This window comes from Daktulosphaira vitifoliae, unplaced genomic scaffold (assembly GCF_025091365.1).
Source record: "Daktulosphaira vitifoliae isolate Bord-2020 unplaced genomic scaffold, ASM2509136v1 Scaffold_2, whole genome shotgun sequence".
NCBI lineage: Eukaryota > Metazoa > Arthropoda > Insecta > Hemiptera > Phylloxeridae > Daktulosphaira > Daktulosphaira vitifoliae.
In genome coordinates, this window is record NW_026099573.1 from 32902936 (window position 1) to 32925569 (window position 22634).

Here is a 22634-nt window from a genome sequence, read left to right on the forward strand (position 1 = left end):
TAAAATTAATTTTAGTTTAGAAATAATTCAGTTAAATTTCTAAATATTTTTTTATGACTATCATGGTCATGTGTTATATATATATATGTATGTTAAAAATATAATAGGTAATAACTGGAGCTCGGACATAATTTTTTAAAATTATAAAACGCTCTATAAAGATTAAAAATGACACGTTAAATATTAATAAATTCTCTATAAAAATGCCTTAAAATAAAAAATACTCTTTTAAAGTGTCGCAAGATAAAATAATTGTTAAAGAAATATTATTTTTTTTTATATTGCTTAGATTCATTTTGTATTTTATTTTATAAAAATTATCCTTAATTATTTTCCTTATAAAATTTCATTTTATAAGGAAAACTGGGTACAATTGAAACATGGTACGATTGATTACAAGTACAAAAAGTTGCGACAGACAAAAAAAACCTATTATAGTAAAATTAATACCTTCTCAGCTTCGCATCGAAGTTAAAATTTGAAAAAAATATAATAATTTGTAATATTATATAATAAAAGATATCTTATAATTTGGATGATACAATTTTTATTTTACAAGTAACACAACAAAAGGTAAATATGACATCGAAAAAAAACACAAGTTTACTTTTATTATTCAACAACAGAGATTTTTGTCATTTAATAAATTTATATACATGTTAAATCATTTAGAATGTTTCAGTTTTGTTTGCTATGAAAGCTTTATCTAGTAATAATTTTTTTTAATGCTTGATATAACTGAATCAAATAAAATTTAATGGGGATAAATGTAATAGTTGATTGTAGGACAATTGTAATATTAAATTTTGATTGAAATTTTATTAATATACCTACTTATTGTATAATAGTTATGCCCAGCAATTGTTACAGATAGTATGTTAAACATTACATGTAATGATAATAAACCATTTAGTATAAATACAAAAAGTGCTGAATAGGAACCATTTAGGAAGATATCTCCTGAAATGGTTGACCTTATCACAAAGCACAACTACTTAAAAAATGACAAAACGTGGCAGAAAGAGAGGGAAGATTACAAAACTACTAAATAATACACCCGAAAAATTGAACTAAGAATAAATTCAAACAAAATAATGAAAATATTAAAAGAAAACAATTCAATACAGAAGTTAGAAATAAAAAACAAAAAAAGACTTTAGTTAAGGAGGTTGTTTCATGAATAATTTGTGCTGAATTGTATTCTAAAAATAAGAGTAGAGAATCATGGATTCAAAGCCAAAAATTTTAATTGTGGTCACACGAAGTTTGTACCTCACAAAATTTGACAGCTTTCTATATACATGAAACTGTGATGATTAGAATAATTAATTATAATAAAATATTTTTTAAGTTAAAAGTACCTGTGCTTAAAATATTGTCAATAATGCTATGATTTTTATTATTTAATTCATTAAAAAGGTTTAAACAATTAAATAATCTATAAGTAATTAAAAAACCCTGTGCTACATTTGTACCCGGCCTTGTTACAATTGTCCCCTACTTTGGGTAACATTGTAACACTTGGTCTTTTTTTTTCATTTATTCAACAATTTGTAAAAAGTAAAGATCAAAATTCATAAAATTATAATGGGAACATATTACACAATATATTAAAAATGTAGTCAAACAAAAAAAGTAAGAATCCCAATGGAAATAAATAATTTCATAAAAATTGTTACAATTGTACCCAGTTTCCCTTATACTATTTAATTTTATTCCTTTTTTTTCTGTTTCATGTGCATCCTTAAACCACTTACGAGAAACTAACTGTAAAGTATTTTCTCTCTAGATAATACTTAATCCTAAAATTCATAATTTTTTTTTATTCAAATAAGGCTGTTTTTAAGCTTGTTAGAAGGCTTAAAATTTATTATTTATTGTTTATATTCATATTATAAATTGTATTAATCAGTAACCACTAGGGTTCTTTCAGACTTCGGGAAGCAAACTATAACACCTTCAAACAACAATAAGACTTTTACTAAACAATTGAAATTTTTTTTATAAAAAAAATACTCTACTCGTTACAATTTAACTGCCACACAGGCACTAACTAACGTTTCGATTACATTATAATCCGCTACCAGCTCAGATCATTATGATCACCAGTGTTGTGATCACTTTTGATATAAAAATGTAATGTATTTGTATACATTTGACTAAGTAATTAGTTCTAATTGTACACCTCTAGACAGGGGCGCCGATGTCAAATTTTATATGCATTGCATAGTAAACAAATATTTCCTGGGACAACACTACTTCCAAATTTTTAAGACCTTTTGTGTACATTACTTATTATTTAGGTACACCAAAATAATAAGTTATAAATAATGGTGTTTATAAATAAGATTATTTATGAATAGTTCTATAGAGATATCTCGTTATCCCAACAAACGTCTCTCTAAACATACTGTAGAACTCCCATATTTTACGTATATTGTGACCGCAACATATATATCTGCTACATTGTTATTTGAAAACGTCTACAGTCATTTTTCTCATTACAATCGAATAACTATTTATAAAAATTATTCACGTATAATCGTGCGAATGTTTTATGTATTAACTATCTACTAAAATGTAAATAATATTGAGAATTGTGTTATTGGTTTCCTTCAGTTTCATATTTTTCTCAATTAACCAATTATGTAATAATTTTTATTTCTGAGATTAATATTTTAATGCTAAGTAATGAGGAGGAAAATAGCTAAGAAATATCTGGTAATAAAAATAACAAAATCCATACCTCACCCCTCAGTTTTTACTTTGTCGTTAATAATTTTCGAAATACCGACCGAAAAGTTGCTACCGACCAGTGGTTTTTTTAGTTAGATTTTGATACATCAAACAAGCTATTTAAATATGTATGTCCCCATTTAAATAAAAATTAAGTTGATACTTTTATAAAAAATAAGAGATGAATATAAAAATTGTTTTAATAATCGATAAATCGAGAAAACTATGAAACTTAGGAATACCAAAAATAAAATTCTCAATATCATTTTTATTTTTCAATTAATCGAGTGATCAATAATAAAAGAATCACTCGGTATAGACACTACAGTAAATTGTATGCTACATGCGGTTTCTATGCGTTGGTGTTTGCATCGCGTGATAAACCCTCAAGTTGACTGTGTGGAAGTACAATAATATGTTGAATTATTTATATTCAATATAATGTATTGGAAACTAACTAAGCACAGCCCAGAGGGTTAAATAAGCATGACGGTCAAGTTGTTCGACCATCAGTAGTAGACGAGTGCCGACGGCCAAACGGTCGCGGTCTCCGGCTTCTCGTTACGTCGGTAATGCAAACGTTTGAATCGGCTGCGAAAAACTCACTGACAGCGGCTAACAGCGACGAAACAGACAATAACAAGCCGCTACGTCGCCGTTGGCCGCCCGAACAAACAAAGACTAACGGAAATCAAACGAAGCAGCATCCCGAGGAACAAGAGCAAAGCAATCACCAACGTACTGATAAAACGTCACAATGCGAAAATGACATGCCAGAAGTTACCAACGGCACTGCTAATCTTCCAATTAAACACTTACCATCGTCACAGTTTTCTCAAGACCATGTAAGTAAATTCAATCCATTGATATGTCTATAAATCAATAGTTATTGAATTTAAAATATTCATTTCAAATTCACTAATTTTAAATTAATTATTTTGGAAATTGTAAAGATAATTTTATTAAAAAATTGATCGCTTTTATTTTATTATTATCAGTATATGTAATATCTGTTCATATTTTATGAAGGCAAATTGGAATCTTTATTTATATTTGACATCCTAGTAATACCATAAAAAGACTATCAGGCTATATAAATTAGAAATGTTAGTCATTGTTTTTATTACATAAGCTGTTGCAGTAATTTGGAATTAAATTTCGATGAGCTCTGAAAGTCATTGATAAGCCATAACTATAAATTTTAGTACTATTAATAGTTAGCTCTGCTTTTTCCTTTGTATTTTCTAATAGAGAATTTTTTTGACAATTAGATGCCATTGTCAAATATTTTACAAGATCCTAATTATATTGTAATATGTATATATTAAATTGTATCTCCATTATGTTATCAACATTAAAAATTTCAATATAACTACTCTGATATTAATAAATTGTTTAGTGATATTAAATAAATGATTACAATAAAAACATGATATATTAAAACCGCAGGATCAAAGGTGCAATCTGGAGGTCAACAAAGGGCTTAGCCATCCTAGTTTTGTTGTAACCTCTCAAAATAAATTTGTCTATAAAAATAACATTTATAATTTATATAAAAAAATTAATAAATGAGAAGAAAAATTAAATTAGATCCTCTAACAATTTTGTTCAAATTGCGTCTATGTGCAGGCAGAATGATAAAAATATACCATATACTTTAATTTTAAACTAAGGTTATAATATTAATATAATAATAATAATACTGTTTTTTAAATATACTTTTAACAAAAAGGAAAAAGAGTTCTTTTTTATAAAAAGAATTGCAAACATATACAAAATTGTTGTTACATATCGGTCAAACTAATATAGACTACTAAAATATAGACCATATTTTATTGATTTTATCATTATCTACAGCACGAGTGAAATATCCAAATATATAATTTATATTATAAAATTAAATCGTTTATTTATCTTTAAACTATACGTTGTAATAAAGAAACAGTGATACGATTTGAAAAACATTTTTGATATTATTGTAGATTATCAATTTACTCCAATTTTTTTTTTTTAAATGAATAACTAAATATTATAAATTTTTTTTTGTACAGTTATTTTTAAAATATGTAGTCGCATTTACTCAATATTAATATTAAATATCTCTTATTCATATCGAATATCTGTCCCATAAAAGTTACGCCCAGACAGTAGAAATCAAATGAGAGGGGAATAGGGAGATAAATCCCCCATAACATACTCTTTGTGACATATTTGTACAGTTTTACTTATATCAGGTTTGTTCAGAAAATAACGAGAATTTTCGTTTTTAGAAGAAAATTTTTATTTTTTCGTCTACATTAATATTTTTGCCTTCAAAAAAGCCACATTAGATATTATGTACTTGTGGCAACGCTTCTTCCTTGAAACACTTCTCAAACTCGATATTTTGGATAACCTTCAGCTCATTCAGCGATGCACTTTTAATGTCATCTATGATTGAAAAACAACGGGCTTTTAGGGTTCTCTATATTTTTGGAAATAGAAAAGTCACACAGAACCATGTCTGGCGAATATGGAGGCTGGGGCAACGTTACAGTATTGTTTTTGGACAAAAATTTACGAACAAACAATGAAGTGTGAGCAAGTTCATTATGGTGGTGCAAAAGCCACAAATTGTTTTGCCACGAATCCTGGCTTTTTTTCGAATTACTACACGCAAACGGCGTTAACTTGTAGTTAGTACTCCTAATTGACCGTTTGATCTTGTGGCAAGAATTTATGATGCACTAAGCCATTAAAATCGAAGAACACAGTAATTATAACCTTCAAGTTCGATCGCACTTGTCAGGCCTTCTTCGGTTTTGCCGATCCAGAATGTCTTCACTGAGACGATTGAGCCTTAGTTTTAACGTCGTATACATAAACCCATGGTTCGTCACCTGTTATAACACGTTTGAGTAACTCTGCATCGTCGTTGACTTCATCAACTCCTGATCAACTTCCATTCGCTACTTTTATTATTAAGAATTCAACAATTTGGAACAAATTTTGCTGCTACGCGTTTCCAAAAACATTTCATGGTATAAGTCAATCAATATTCTAACATCATCAGCGACTTCAATGATTGAGATTCGCCGATCGTTCATAACTATTTCTTTCACATTTTTCACATTTTCGTCGGATGTTGATGTGCTAGGGTTCCGGGGCATTCTTCCTCTTCAACGTTTTCATGGCTATCTTGGAAACACTTATACCACTCATAAATCCTTGTTTTACTCATGGCAGACTCACCAATGATTAATTTAACAAATTTTGTAGATAAAATTTGAAGTCGTAATTATTATTTATGCGTAGCTAAATACAACAAGGTACTATTTTAATTAAATATACAAATAAAAAACTCTGGAGTATGGAAGCACAACTCCCATGATGATTATTTATTATACACGTTTATCATCCCCTACCACGACAAAATCATTTGACCACCACCATGCTCAAAACAACTCTCACTTCAATTAAAAAATAAAAATAAAATTTATTGTTTATTATTTAATGACATACTAAAACTTAAGTAAAAATTAAATGTTAAAGAATATTTTAAGTTCTTTAGATTTTATAAGGAAAAAATACGGACGTTTACCTTAATAAAAATTATGTTTATTACCACCAAAGTATTCTTGCGAACTTTCCCGAAAGCTCTTTAATTTATTTTCATGAAAAGTTCATTTTTTATATATTTTTGCATAATAGTCTCACTGCAAAATAACGAATGGATTTAATAAAACACAATACGATGACGATTCAGTTGATTTTGTCTTGGCTTATAACAGAAGGAGAGATTCAACAAATAACTTGAAGAAATTTGATGATGAAGCAGAGCGTCAGAAGTTTTATCATCAATTACAAATTTATGGCATTTTGATTAAAATAGATGAAGATCCAACGGTTAGTATATTGAGACCATAAAGTACCCAGAAAATAAAAATGTATGGAATCATCTTCTAACCTGTAACTCTTAATATTTTTACAGAATTCATTAGATGCAGGTCGAACGTGCTATGCTCTATTACGACTATCTAAACGATTATTAAATCATAATTGGTGTTGGAGTTGTAAGTGCCAGAGTGATACTATTAGTACCGATAGTGATGACAAAAATGAACGACAAGTAAGCCAAGATAGTATCAATTATATTTAATAACAGTTATAAAATTATATTAGTACATTTTTTTAAAGTCTTTACTAAATATATTTTATACCATTGAAATTTAAATACATTTTTAGTCAATATTACCGAGTAATTAATTTTTTATTTAAGAATAACAATGTTGACATAACTTTGACATCGGCCCAAAGAGCCCAAATTGTGTGGCGATTTATTCTTCAGATAAATTCGTGTACAAACAAAAAATCCAAAGACAACGTCATGAGCTTAGATCAACTCTTAGAAGCTGGTATCATTACTGCTGCTTATCCTGTACACGATGGTGATATAAAATCAGATAATAATGGTCGGACTAATGATAGACAAGTGAGTCGTAGTTTTAGATGTTATTATTATTTACACACAATAGTTAAGCTCAATATTACATAATAATGTATAACTTCAGCCTCAGTAGATACCTTCAATATATTATAAAATTATTATTGTAAGATTTTAATTTTAATAGATTCTCTATGAACAATGGGCTAGACCAGGATTGATTTTATCTCAAAATTGGAAAGGAGATTTTCGTATAAATACACTCATTCGAAAGTATTATGGCACACCAGTAGCCGTATATTTTCGTTGGCTCAGATTCTACACAGTATGGCTCGTGGGCCCAGCAATAGCCGGACTAGTTTGGTTTCTATATGGTCTTCTAACAACACAAAATGATCCTCCCACGTTAGTTTTGAATTTCACGATATAAGATGCTAGTGGAATTTTAATTAAATTAATACTAATGAATTTTATTTTATAACAGTCGAGATATTTGCAACCAACATTCTGAAGTGGCCGATTGGATCTTATGTCCCACTAGAAAATGCGATTCTAACTACTGTGGGTTTTCTCGAGTACTGGATACTTGTGGTTTGTACAGGTGGACATCAGCTGCGACTTTTGATCGTCCAGGAGCTGTTGTATTTACCATTTTTATGTCTTTTTGGGGTGAGTTGTTGTGTTATATAACAGCATATTTTTTTTTTTTGACAATACTTAAAAGCCAATTGGATTTTTCATGATAGCCACAGTGTTCCAACAACTATGGACCGTTTATGGTTGTCATTTCAATAAAAATGATAGTGATACATTATCCTGTATGAAGTGTATCCCACAATCATCCCAGTTGCTGTCAAAATCAAAAGATGGTAATCTCCCAACTCAATTTCAGAAGTCAAATTCATTTGTTAGAAGTAATACCGATTTCAATGCAAAATCTGATCCAGGAAGTCCAGTGCATACCAAACCGATTATTTTTACGCGCTTAACCAGACTATATACCAATAGTTTGCCAATGCTTGTCCGCGCTGCAGTTTTTGCATGGACACTAATTTTGGCTGCCGCTATTCCTATTCTAATTGTTGTCTACCGAGGCCGTGCTATAGGTTTCCTCATGTCGGTCGTATTTCGCCAAGATGAAGAAAAATTATACCGACCTGAGCAAAGACATCATAGCTTTTTCCTACTGAACTACACATCAAGTGGTGAATTGAACAATTGGAGAACAGTTGTGGCTACACTATGTGCTGCTTTTGTTCAGCTAGCTGCAATCGTAGCAGTTCATCGAGCTTATAGTGCAGTAGCTGAATGGTTGACTAAGTTCAGCTATCATTCAGTATATGACTCACGCTTCCAAAGTCTTTACACAGCGTTTATGTCTTGTTTTGACTCAGCCAATTATTATTCCAGTTTAGTGTACATAGCTTTTTTCAAGGTAATTTCTCAAAACTAAACACATGTGTTATTAAGTATTTGGTTTATTACATATTATTATATATCATTACAGGGGCGATTCGCCACTAATCGAAATCGACATTCAGAAACTACTGTGACATTTTCTAGTTTTTGGCCAATAACTATACTTCAAAAATTAATACATCATGTCAGGGAAGACGTTTGTGACCCTGCGGCGGCGGGCACAGGCTGTGTTCCGGAGTTATGTATTCAGTTGGCAATTATAATGATTGGCAAGCAAATAATAGACAACATAATCGAGCTATCTATGCCGTTAGAACATTACATAATTATAAAGAAAACGAATTTAAAAATTATATTCTTTTTTAGGCTTAGTCTAAATTTATGGCGTCGATGGCGTGCTAACATGAATCGACGTAAAGTCCTAAAGAAGAAGTTGTCTAATGCTACAACTTCAAATATTGTTTCTCCTAAACAATGGCAGTTAGATTACCATTTGGAGGATAGTGGGCCTTTAGGCTTATACCAAGAATATTCAGAAATGGGTGAGTTTAAAATATGAAGTAAAAATTAACCAATTTTACTAAAAAATATTGAAAGTATGTGAATAAAAAATTGTACAATTTGATATTTTATGATTACAAATAACTTAAATTGTAGGCATATGTAATTTTTTTTGTTTTAATTTATATTTAAAAGGTAAAAAAAAATGTTGAATTTAATTTCATACAGGTACTTGTAAATGTTTAAGAAGTATGAATAGAGAATATTGAGTAAGAAAATATAACCTAAATAGCCAAAATAGTAGCTTTCCGTAAGAATTCTGTTAAAAAAGAAAAACATTATTAATTATTTAATCAATTAATTATTAATTAATATTATATATACATATTCATTTATTTTCGGTGGACTATGTATAAAATAATACGAGGAAACTCTACCTAACTATTTGATTTTTTATTGGAATAGTTCAATAACTCTTGAAAAGTAAAAAAAAAAATTGTACAGTTCCTCGTTTTTGAGACTATTCTATTAAAAAGTTATTTTAACTAGTAACTCTATTAAAACCAATTATTAATATTTCTTTTATAGTCATCCAGTATGGTTTTGTAGTTATGTTTACTACATCTTTTCCATTAGCTCCTTTGTGTGCCTTACTAAACAATATTTTGGAACAACGATTAGACGCCTATAAAATGATAGTAGCTCAACGACGACCTGTACCAGCTTACTACTGCACCGGATCCGGTAAACATCGAAATGGTGATTCTTGTTGTGACAACTGCGTAAAATTAGGAGCTTGGACAGTGGTATTGAAAATATTGTCTGATATCGCCGTAGTTTATAATGTAAGTGGTTGGATAACATGCTTGTATTAAATAAATCATCTAAGAATATATAGAAGAGAAGTCGTATAGGCAATTAAGATATAGGAAAAAATTAGAATGTATACTCTTATGAATTACGAAACAGTGTATACGTACTAAACCATTTTGTAATTTATCATTCAAATCAGTGGCGGACCAAGCTTTTGCGAAATAAACTACTTTAATAACTATTTTTTTCTGATGGGGAGAGGGGAGATGATACTGACCACATCTACTACAATAAGTATAAGTATATAAACACTTTTTAAAATAATTTATTCATTTACAAAATTAATTACAATTTTATAACATTGTAATGCGTGCTTTCAATTCAAAAAACAAAATTTGGAAAGTTCAATAACATTACGATTTCTGAACCGCGGGGCCTTTACAGTCCCCTCAAACCATTCCTGGTTAGAATTAAACATAAAAATTACAAAGAATGTGGTTGAAAATTACTTTTACCTAATTGATAACTTAAAATAACTTTTAACAAATTTTCTATAATATAACTTCTTAACTCGAGATTTGTCCTATTTTATTTTGATTAATCTGATATTATCTTCATTGTAATTTTTTTTTATTCTATTTCACTCGTGATTATAGTAATATTTTCTTTTTTTAATAAGTAAAAAGCGACCAAAAAGTTTATTAGCTTATACACAGATGCTCCAATTCCGTACTACTTCCTTTCTAAGTTGCAATTGCTACAACCATTAAATTCAAAATAAGATAGAAATTAAAAAAATATTGTGTTAGATAGATAGTTTTTCTTTTAAATCGATAATGTTTGTCGTTCTAAAATGATAAAATAATAAACTTATATACGAGTCCAGCTAGAGTTGAATGATGATGTTCTTACACCGTTAACACAGTAAGTGTTGAGTAGGCTTGTGTACATAACTAGTTACTGCTTTATCAATTATGTGTATACCTATTTGAAAGCTTAACATTTTTAAATTATATTATTTTGTTTTTAATATTTTTACGTTTAAATACTTGTTTTTTACTAATCAGTAATTATCTCATAAAAGAGATGATAGAAAAAATCGAATTGCAAATTTGAAATCGGTACAAAAATATGTTTAGAGGAATAAATTTATTTATAAGTAGCAAACAATGTTTTTTTGAACTTCTCCTTAAAAATGACTAAATTATGTTATTTGGCTTTTGGTATAATCCAACAGTTCCTTCTCAAAATTAATAAACACTATTTACAGATTTCCATTGAAGCATTTCTTATAATAATGATTTTTATCATTGCCAGATATCATTTATACTTATCCTATCGATGCCACGTCCACACTGTACAGCCATGTTACCGTTCTTTTAAACAAAATTAAGNAGTTGCAATCGTAAGTCATTAGTTTTTACTATAGACATTGATGTTTAGAATACTTTGAAAAAATGATTTAAATCAATGAGTATTGCGTAAAAATTTGAATAGTGTTAATGAATTATTCATGTTGAGAGAAAGTTTTTAATTTTATTTGCTAGTAATTAAATATGGAATTCAAAATGATTTTTTAACGCTTGCCACTCGATTTCTTTTAAAATAATCAGTTTTTTAAATTATTTTATTTTTGAATTTTGGTAGTACCTGAATTTTACCGATTGACTATGTAATCTTAATCACGTGACAATTTTTTTTAAAAATAGAATTTCAATATTTTATTTTTCATTCGTTTATAGGCGATTAACCTTTGAGCAGGCGCGTACCTATTTTTAACATTCANTTAACCCTTAAGCAGGCGCGTACCTATTTTTAACGTTCATAGTCGCGTGGGGGTCTATTAGACCCCATTTCTAAAAAAGTATAAAATATGTATAGAAAAGTTCATTTTTTTTAATTCAAAGATNAAAGACATTATTTGTTACCATATGATATATAAATATGGATAAAAATTAAAAAATAAATAAATTACAAAATTATGTGCATTACTCAAAAATTATATTACGAAAAAAAAAAAAACTTAATTTTCAAAATTTCATTAAAAAATTTTGGTTTGCAAAAAAATTATTTTAACTGCAAATTCTTATTTTTAAGACGATAAATAAAAGCTTTTACTATTACAAAATGTATTTTTATTAATTTTTCTTGTATTTCTTTGAGTTCAAACACGGCTTAAATTTATTAGTTTTATGTTTATTTACATTTACANATTTCATTAAAAAATTTTGGTTTGTAAAAAAATTATTTTAACTGCAAAATCTTATTTTTAAGACGGTAAATAAAAGCTTTTACCATTACAAAATGTATTTTTATTAATTTTTCTTGTATTTCTTTGAGCTCAAACACGGCTTATATTTATTAGTTTTATGTGTATTTACATTTATATAATCATTTTTCTTAATTGAATTTTTTTATTATTAATATTACAATACATTTAATTATTATGACACGAGTATATACAATTATTCGTTCATAGTAGCACATCGATTATTGATAATCAATGTGTCCACATTGCGACGGGATGTATTTATTACATGTTTTGTTCGTATTTGTTTCGTATCATCGAGTAGTGGAAATTCTCAATAGATTATTTATTTTAAAACTTAATTGCACAGTCGGTGTGCAGATCCACATAATCCCAATTCCACAATATTATATCGATTATAACATTACATTTACGATAAAACGATATTTTGAAAAATACAAGTTCAAAAAAAAATTATAACGTTACAAGTTGCGTGGGGGTCAATATGACTTATTTCAACTTTGATGGATANATATCGATCATAACATTGCATTTACGATAAAACGATATTTTGAAAAAAATACAAGTCCAAAAAAAAATTATAACGTTCATATCGCGTGGGGGTCAATATGAACCATTTCAACTTTGATGGATATTTTAAGTCATACATTTTTTTTTCAAAGGGATTTATTTATGAAAATCGATTTAATGTTACTATAAAAATCATCTTTTAAATTTATATCTATGTACACCTTTTATGCAATATAATACATCCGTTTTTATTTATGTGGGGGTATGCTAGACCCCCACGCGACTGTTTAAGGGTTAAGAATCGTTTAGAATCGTATATGATGCACTTTCTTATTCAAAGTATATATAGTAAAAATAAATCACGAGTCGAGTAAGCGTCATTTTTTTAACATAAGCCTTATGTTAAAGTGGGTCCCATTCAATATTACCCGGTAAGTAAATAACCACCTGTTCACCCCTGGTAAAATATATAAAATGATCGATACACTATGTTTCACACAATATCTTCAAATAAAGTATATTTTTTTCTGCATATTTCACTACTTATTAAGTATTAAAAGTAAACAAGTATACACTTTATGTAAATAATTTGTAATATACATGTGCAGTACAATATTTAATACATTAGATTTTAAATAAAACCGATAATTGGGTCAGATATAGTAGGCAATAGAATTATCGAATGTAACAAACAAGAAGAAAGAGTTCCCATATGAGTATCATGGTAATAAAAGAAACGACATCATATTAATGAACAAAAGGGTAAGTTGATACGTTAATGATGAGCGGATCTCTGAGAAGAGCATCGTGTCGCAGGGGAGAGAGTCAAAGAGACATCCGGCATCGGTTTTGACTGTGGTAAATCCTATTACACAACGTTATTATAGCTTGTTAAGTATATGAAGGATATACTATACCATACACTGGAAAATATGAATACCTATGATAAAAAAATTACTATTAATTTATAGTTGATAACGTTTTTAACTAATTAAACTATACTTATTAATCGGGGGGGAAATATTTATTAATTAATTAAAAGAACAAGTTTTTTTGTCTTAAAATAAACACAACATATTATTTATTTAACAAATGAAATTTTGTTAAGCATAGGCACAATTTAATGTGGTTTAGAGGTGACTTAATCCCCTCTAATTCTATCACGCCCAAATTATGAAAATTGCATGTAAAAATTTATATAGAAATATTTTTAAGAACGGGAGAAAATTAGATTAGATTCCCCAGCATTTTGTTCAGATTGTGTCTATGTTGTCAAGGCTTTAATATGCTGAGTATGCGAAACTATAGTTATGATAAAATATATCCTGACAGGATGTATTGAGTACGAAAAACTAATTACAATTTATCAAAATTATCAAACTAGACAAATAAATATATTGTACGTTTTTTAAATATTCTTACTTAAAAATTTAATTTCTGTATATTAATAAAGTAAATAATAAAAGGGTAATTAATCAAGTAGTAGGATACCAACATTTTAAAATACGAGTTTATAAAAAAAAACTTAGTCAGCTTTACAATGACATTGATTTTATTCTCTGTAGTTAGGGCCACTCTGGGAGGGGCCTGATAACGGCCCTGGCTGTGACATACATATTTTACAAACTAATTAATATTTGTCCAACGAAATAAACTAATGTTAAGATTTAAAAGTTTTGAAAAAATTCCATTTTCAATATTTTGATAACATAATAATTACTTACTCTATTGTGTACGATACAGCTTTCAGTTTTACTCGACTTACTAACTTTGTATTATTTTTTAGTAGATGAAAACAGTTTTATATTTGAACTAGCGCAACGAAATCATATTAATTGTCCTGTTTTATACATACATGTTAAAAATAAAATCGGAAGAATACTTTAGAATTTGTTTGTCCAGCGGATAAGACACACGAGTTCCGTGTGACAATCAAACTAAGGAGGAAATGCACTTGTAAATATAAAATAAGCATTTATTGTAGGATGTATACTAACCCGAATACATTCGTCTCGGTCGATGGATTTTTTCGACCACATCCTCTGTGACAAAGGTGACCGAAGACGCATCTCATTCTGCTTGTTGTACGGATACAGAGTATACGCGCGATTATTCTCATTATACTATTGTATTACAACGATTTAAAAAATATATAATACAATAGGGCTGTTCGGTCATTTGTGCGTGATGAGTCTTTAAAGTGTAGGTGTACAATTACTAGAAAATAAATACCTAAGCATATACATCTAACGCGTTCAATTGCGTATAAGCTCTTGAACGGAAATGTAATCAGATCGCGGATTTTGTAGTATCACAAAACGCACAACCGAAACAGACTATCTTCGGTTCATCGAACGGAAAGGTTATTATGTACACAAAGCCATTTTTAATTACTCATTATATTTATTTATTTCTTATAATTTTCAATCGTCATTTCATACCGATTGTTATGCACCAGCATAACTTAAGCGGCACATTTCTATTGAATGTGGTCGATTTTTGAACTTTTCTTGAGATTTCAGTTCACACCTGTAAAATGAATTCTAAAATACATTTATGACGCTCGCACGGTTTAAACTCATAATCTATTTGTGTTTATTTTTAATAAAACATGATAACAATGCGCATTGACGATGTGCTTTCACTGGAAAATAGTGGTTCGTATTGTGCTCTCTCGAGAGCTGCGCATCCCGAGAGGTACAATAACAACATTGTTTTCTCCCTTGTATTTGTTGATCTGGTTGTTGGTACGTTCAGTTTCACTGGTTTGAATACATGTGACCTCATGTAAATAATGAAAGTGTAATAATATTTGGCCGTGTACCGTTTATTAAGCCCTTACGCACCAAGTAATCTAAATTGAAAGTCAATCTGAACGTTGGAAAAAATAACATTAAACAGAATAAAATAAGTACCACCCGGTTCACACCGGTTACTCGCACGCGTAATCCCGTCTTTGTGCGGATGAACACCCAGGCAGCAGTGATTGTCACACGTCGAGTGGGTCACTTTTGACCGCGTGCAATCGACCGAGTTGCTTGGGGTAGGAAATAATGATTTTTCTTAGACGGCAGTAATAATATTCAGGTTCAAAATAACAAAATTATGACAACAGTTGATTATCTAGACGTGTTACGCTTAACAGCCGCCGGGTACGCCGTATAGTTTATTGTGCGGCAGATATGCGCTTCAAATACTTCATTGATACAAATATTGGATTAAGTAACGAGAATAGTCTTTCATTTTGAGTGTATAAACTTTTTACTGCACACAACACACACTTGAAATCGATTATGTACATAACACGACGTTAGACATCAGCTCTTCTTACTGCTACCTTTACATAAATGTTTTTTTATGCTGCGGCGGTATTAACAATTTTTAATTAAACCGGCGATATCGCCCAGTTAATACAGTTCGGATATAATAGTTTATTGAACATCATAAAGAAGATCACATTTTCACTAAATGGATTTATAAATGAAACCAATGTATATAGAGACTTTATTTCGAGGACATATAAAACCTCGTTAGTATAACAAATTTTATATCTTTGAAAAACAAACTTGAAATAGATTTTTGGACAAGAACAAACACGATAACGACAACTTTTTCAAGTAGAAATCAATAAAAAGTATTTTTTGTAAATATAATCTCAAGTTTTATGATTTATGGCTTTCATATAAATCTCAAAATGAAATATTGACTCTAATAATGTACTTTAATAGTTAGAGTTAAAATCAATGAAATTGATGCTTGGTTGAAATTTCCTATAACTTTAACACAAAGACGAATCAAATTATTTATCAGGCTTAATATTTACTCAAATATTTATTACACGAAAAATATTCACTTATTGAAAATACGTTAACGAAAAAAATACCATAAACATTTTTTTTTTATAATCGATTGATAATTAAATGTTGTATAGATAAAAGTAGCACAATAGAAAGATTAACTCAGTGTTATTATGTATTGTATTTTAGTTAAGCAATTACTAATTATGTACACGAGTACAAGAAATACAATAATTCTATTATAGACAAAAAGTAATTTGGTTATTTTTTCTATAAAACTAACATTATATATTCAATTTCAATGACCATTTGTACATAAAAGACAAGTTGTCGAGGCAAATTTGTTGTTTGACTTGTAGAATGTAACATAAGCTTTAATTTAACACATGTTTGAAGCTCTGAATATTTCCTAAATATTTTCAAAATTTAATTTGAAAAGGTTTTTCTTTCGTGTACAGGTTTCTTTTTTGAATTTCTCATGTGAACAGATTAAGGTTTTTAAATAAAAAAGTATACTTATTAAAATTTAATATCTAAGGTATTTATAAAAAAAATTGTTAAAAAAGTTATGACAGTGTTAGGTAAATAATTTTTAAAAATTTAACATTTATAAAAATATTAATTTTTGAGGGATTTCCTCCATTTACGGGGAACGAGGGAAAATTTTTCAATATTTGTGGGTAGTATCTTCAACTAGTTACGATTTGTAATCTTTTACATCTTGTTGAAAAAAAGTCAGTCCAGTAAGACCTGATAAAAAGTAGTGACAGATAAAAAAAAATATGTTTATATATATTCATATATAAACACATGTTAAATCAATACCTTTTAAATTTAGGTGTGAGCCCGACAATGTCTGGTGATAAAAACACCCAAAATTCGCCTTCACTCCTTACTATAATATTTACCATGTGTATAACCAAATAATAAATTGGCCGAACCGTTTTATATTTTAAAATATAATAAGTATTTATATATACATAAAATCTAAAGTCGTTTATAAAAATCTCTAAAATTTAATTTTGATATTTACTAAATCATATTTAATAATTTTATTCGCTTTTAGAGATTAAAATATATTTGAAAAAGAATTATACACTTTTTTTAAATATTTATTTAAAGATTTAAATAATAATTATGTAAATTGTGATTAATTATAAAACATTTATATAGAATAAAATTGATTTCATTACATGTTTAATTAAATTATATTTGTATTGACATTGGAAGTTCTCCATCTGATGCTTTAAATTCCAAATCTAAATTAAAAAAAAAAAATAGTCATTCAATTGATATTTAAATTAATATATTTTTATTTTAAATACCTAATTCAATTTGGTTATCTAATCTTTCTATATAAGTTTCTTCGGTAATTGGATCAAATTTAAATCCTAGTTGAAAATACTTGTCTTTAATTACTGTTTCGATGTAATTTTTAATTTTTCTTCTTAAAAAATTAAAAGAGATCATTTTTACGTCTTGGTTAATAATGATTTTATATTCTTCATGCCATCCTTTCCATAAATAATGCATATTATAGGGTACAAATTCACAATGGGAAATAACACTACTTTTTATGTCATCTATTATACTTTTAGAAAATGAGTGTACAGTATTTAATGTCCAATAGTATGTCGTTATATCATCACGCGAAATTGTTTGTATGTTTAATTCGTCATGAATATTTTCGATTTTTTTTAATATAAAACTTATCATGAAGTAGTTCCGAAAAAGAAAATTCAATGGTTTACTATGTAATGAATCCAAAGCATCAATGGCTCCTTTCATTAATGTTGCCATTGGAACAATTAACATGGATATTATGTTTATGAGTCCTTCTGTGCAAATATATCCATTTATAAAGTCATTTTCATTTAATTTTTTCCAACAACTTTTATAGACGTTTCTAATAACTGAAAAAAAAATATTACATATAACTTTTACGTATGTGCATCCAAGATATAAAGTCAAACTTCGTACTTTTTTATCATATTGATGGGAACTTTTAGGTTTTTCAATTAAAGTTTGATGATAATATGTATGAGTGGAGAATTTGATAGAGTTTACATCGTTTAAATTTTTCCATCCTGAATACATTAGTAACGTATCTACTTTTTTTCTATGATCCGAATGTGCTGTTGTATACAAAAATATAGAAAATAATAAAAAACAAAAATTGATAAGATTTAATGAAAACATTAGAAAAAAATGAATATTAATTATTACTGAAATTTTTTGATCAAAATATAATTCGACGAAGTGCCAAAAAAACTGCATTTATTATGTTCTTCATTTATAAATAGTAAGGTAAAAATTTATGTTAAAACATCTGTCGTATTATAATAATATTCTTTAATTTTTTTATTTTTAAAGTTATTGAACTTATTAAATATTTACCGACAAATATTCAATATGAAATTTATTATTTTCTAATATTAACTAACAACATAAANGAACTTATTAAATATTTACCGACAAATATTCAATATGAAATTTATTATTTTCTTATATTAACTAACAACATAAATAATATATTTAAAACAATTTAAAGAAATTAAAACTCTATGATATTTTCACAATTTAAAATTAATGTTTAAACGTATTCATATGGTATACTTGATATTTATTTATAAATTAATTAAAATAAATAAGTAACTATTTCATTCACACTAGAAAAATCTATTCGTAAGAAAATCCTCAATATCTTTAGCGTGTTATTACTTTTAAATACAATAAATTATTTATTCTGTAATAAAAATATCCGAGATTGGGAAAATTATTTGAAAATAAAGTAACACAATGTAATAACTAAAATAAAATTACACGATTTGTTATATTTAAGGTATAATGTAAAATGAAGTACGCACAAAAAATAAGGCATTCTGTATGTAGCTACAAGAGGGAAATCATAGTATCATGTTGTTTTAAGATATTTTCACAATTTTGATAGAATTTACTTATTATAAGTAAAATATTTTTTTAAACATTTTCTTACGTACGCCCGAGATATATTATCCAAGTTCTTTAGGATCACATTTATCTCTATGTAATAGTATTTCAATTAAATTTTTTGTTAACAAAACTATTATAAAATAAAGGGTTTCTTATGACTTAATAAGAACTAAATAGTACTTTTAGAAAAATTAAGAGAAATGATGACCAATTTATCTTAGTAACAAATATCTAAATATTTGTTGTTCAAAATTACATCAAAACACACTATAAATTAATTTTTAATCACGACTAATATTAATGTTAGCAGACGTGGTTAGTAATAGTGGGTAATAATGTGTACTACAAGTAGCTTTTAAGCTAAGGATGTATGGGCTGGTTTTGAGAAATACCTAATTCATCAACTTACCCCTTATATCTTTAATCTATTTAGATATGTGAGCGCTGAGTATTTATTTTAATTGAAATTTCAAAATAAATCTTATAACTTATTTATATCAGTTTCAACATCAATGATACAGTAAGAATATTAATAACCAACCCTTTTATTTTTTTTGTTTTTTGAATAAAAAATGTATTCCAATTTAAATTTTATAGCTAGTAAGTTAATTGAATTAATGAATTTCTTTAGCATTTTAATAGGTTGATAGTTTAAGATATTTAAATTAAAATGAAATCGAATTTAAAATCTTAATCAAACCAAAAATTTGATCATTAAAGTTTGAAAACCGAAATTAACTGATTTTTTCTGTTAATTTAGGTTTTTAAATCCAAATTTTAAGTTTAATTGAGATTTTAAAAGGTCTCTCATAATATTCTTGGGTTCAGTAATTATTTTTTTAACATTTACTAAAAAAAATTTTACATATAATTACTAGATATAAGGAAAATTACCAATAATCAAAATTTTTCAGCTCTTAGCATTGATTTTTTTACATAACTAAAATTGAAAGTTTTTTTTTCAATTTTTGAAGGCAATATCTTCAATTATATCAAATTCGGATTCTTTTAATTTATTTATCAGCAAAATTGATAATTTTTATAGACACACAAAAAATACGCACATAATGGTAAATATAATATCTTCTCAGATTAGCATCGAGGCCAAAAAAAGTCAATAAACATGGTTATATCGCCATTGGGTTTAATTAACGTCGTTTGATTGAATAACTAGATGGGGAATCCTATTTTACTACAAAAAGAAATTTTTGTTACTTCAAATTTGTGTATAACCTGTTATAAACTATTATTAACCAAAGCTGAATGCCTTAACGAAACCAAAATTATTAAAAAAATAACCAACATTTTAAGAGTAAATCATAAAATTATTTTGGATCTGTGTATTGAGTGAGACAAACTATGTTGTAATGTATGTCTCAGTGTTAAGCGGTTAACAAGAAATTAGAACTGAAAATGAGTGTAGCGGAGATGAAAATACTTAGATGGATGACTGAAGTGATAAGAGAAGATAAAATAAGTAATAAATATCTATCATTTCTATGTGCCCTCTGCTATTATAGTAATATAAAAGAGCTATAATAGCACTTCAAACCTGTTATTTAAATATACAAAAGAGTTAAATCTCTACAAACATTTCCATGCGATGGTGGTGTAATGGTCAGCATAGTTGCCTTCCAAGCAGTTGATCCGGGTTCGATTCCCGGCCATCGCATCTATATTTATTTTTTCGTCATTTGGCGTTTATAAATATACGTATAAATATGCATATGTTTGATTTAAATTATTATGTTTAAAGAAAACATATATAATTATTTTAAATGATTTAATAATTATTTTCGAAAAATTTGTTATTGTTTAATTATATATTATTTAAATTTTTATGGAAACATGCATACATACTTTATTGTGCATTAAACATGATTATGTTTAATAATAATGTTTTTTTAAATTTTTAACAGAAATTTCACAAATTATTTTTTTGACAGTGAATTACTCAAATAAGAAAATAATCAGCACGATTTTCTTCTTTTCATTATATTGTAAGGGAAAGCGAGTTAAAATGATATTGTATTAAAGTTTATAAATATATATATGACCTTAATTATAGAACTTATTATTGTTTATAAAAAAGGCATTAACAATTTTTCCATACATCAATTATACGTTGAGAAAAATATGATAAATATTAATATGATAAATAATAGTTTTACACAAATTTTTTATAAAATTAGTATTTCTTAGGTATCATACTACGTAAAAATTATTTAAAAAGTCAACTATTTAATTATTGACTAAAATTAAATAAAAAAAAAAACGGTAGCACAGTGGGGTCGAGGTATAGTGTGGACGAGGCATAGATGGGACAAGTATAGATGATATCTGACAGTGATTAAAATCACCATCATAAGAAACGCTTCGATGCAAATCTGTAGATAGTGTTTCATTTAGAGAAATTGGTGGATTATTCCAAAAGCAACATCAAATCTTATTTCTTTAATTATATCCTGATTAGTAATACTTTGATTTTAAAACATAATATATGAATAAGTACTAATTATAGTTTTTAAATTTAGTATGAAATTGTGAGGCCAGCTATGATGTATGGTTCATAGTGTTGGGCGGTTGATAAGAAAGTAGAGCAGAGAATAAGTGTAATAGAGATGAGAATGATTAGTTGGATGAGTGGAGTGACTAGGGAAGATAAAATAAGGAACGAGTATATAAGAGTGAGTATAGGTGTAGTGTCAATTGTGGATAAGATGAGAGAAAATAGACTTAGATGGTTTAGTAATGTTATGAGGAGAGAGGAATCGGATGCTCAAAGAATAGTTATAGAAATGAATGTGGAAGGNGAACAGTTATAGAAATGAATGTTGAAGGAAGAAGAGATAGAGGAAGACCAAAAAAGAGATGGAGGGATGCTATCGAATGCGATTTGAGGACAGCTGATGTGAGCGTAGAAGATGTGGGAGATCGTGTCAAGTTGAAGCTTAGGATAAGGGTGGCCGACTCCAAGTAGTTGGGATTAAGGCAAAGAAAAAGAAAAAGATTACCAGAAATTCCGGTGGCAATTGACATAAAATGATTGTTGTTTGGGAATGTACAATTTAGCGTATAGTTGGTTTTAAACAATATAGTGTCAAATCAATTACCTACTCTATTGGTTGTATATTAATATACACTACACTTTAATGATACAATAAATAAATAAACTCACACATACACACATATGCATTTATAACATTGTGTCTAA

At 27.7% G+C, this 22634-nt stretch overlaps 2 protein-coding genes and 1 non-coding gene across 4 annotated transcripts in view; 2 read left to right on the top strand and 1 right to left on the bottom strand.

Moving 5' to 3' along the window:
* The first annotated feature begins 3138 nt into the window (after positions 1 to 3138).
* LOC126900073 (anoctamin-7-like) overlaps positions 3139 to 22634 on the top strand; it is a 32315-nt gene continuing 12819 nt past the window's right edge. The window contains exons 1-10 of the mRNA XM_050675514.1: positions 3139 to 3581; positions 6427 to 6621; positions 6707 to 6844; positions 6995 to 7207; positions 7347 to 7564; positions 7644 to 7828; positions 7906 to 8594; positions 8667 to 8887; positions 8945 to 9120; positions 9668 to 9924. Of these exons, the coding sequence (XP_050531471.1) occupies positions 3309 to 3581; positions 6427 to 6621; positions 6707 to 6844; positions 6995 to 7207; positions 7347 to 7564; positions 7644 to 7828; positions 7906 to 8594; positions 8667 to 8887; positions 8945 to 9120; positions 9668 to 9924 (2565 nt within the window). The 5' untranslated portion in view covers positions 3139 to 3308. The remainder of the gene's footprint in view (positions 3582 to 6426; positions 6622 to 6706; positions 6845 to 6994; positions 7208 to 7346; positions 7565 to 7643; positions 7829 to 7905; positions 8595 to 8666; positions 8888 to 8944; positions 9121 to 9667; positions 9925 to 22634) is intronic.
* On the bottom strand, positions 17621 to 18711 carry LOC126900077 (uncharacterized). 2 transcript variants are annotated; one of them, XM_050675519.1, is made up of 3 exons: positions 18449 to 18711; positions 17794 to 18381; positions 17621 to 17727 (listed from the first exon to the last, which is right to left on the bottom strand). In XM_050675519.1, the coding sequence occupies exons 2-3, from the start codon at positions 18281 to 18283 to the stop codon at positions 17675 to 17677; spliced, it is 543 nt and encodes a 180-aa protein (XP_050531476.1). In that variant the 5' UTR covers positions 18284 to 18381; positions 18449 to 18711; the 3' UTR covers positions 17621 to 17674. The 2 variants fall into 2 exon arrangements, with proteins under 2 accessions (XP_050531476.1, XP_050531475.1); XM_050675518.1 differs by having other exon boundaries at positions 17794 to 18711.
* On the top strand, positions 21021 to 21092 carry Trnag-ucc (transfer RNA glycine (anticodon UCC)). The gene has a single exon. It is a non-coding gene; the product is annotated as a tRNA-Gly (tRNA).

Excerpts from the sequence above, each read along its gene's own strand:
- LOC126900077 (XM_050675518.1), bottom strand. The coding sequence starts at position 18,667 with ATGTTTTCATTAAATCTTATCAATTTTTGTTTTTTATTATTTTCTATA. Across the intron at positions 17,728-17,793 it reads AGATAACCAAATTGAATTAG|ATTTGGAATTTAAAGCATCA; the intron begins GTATTTAAAATA and ends TTTTTAATTTAG.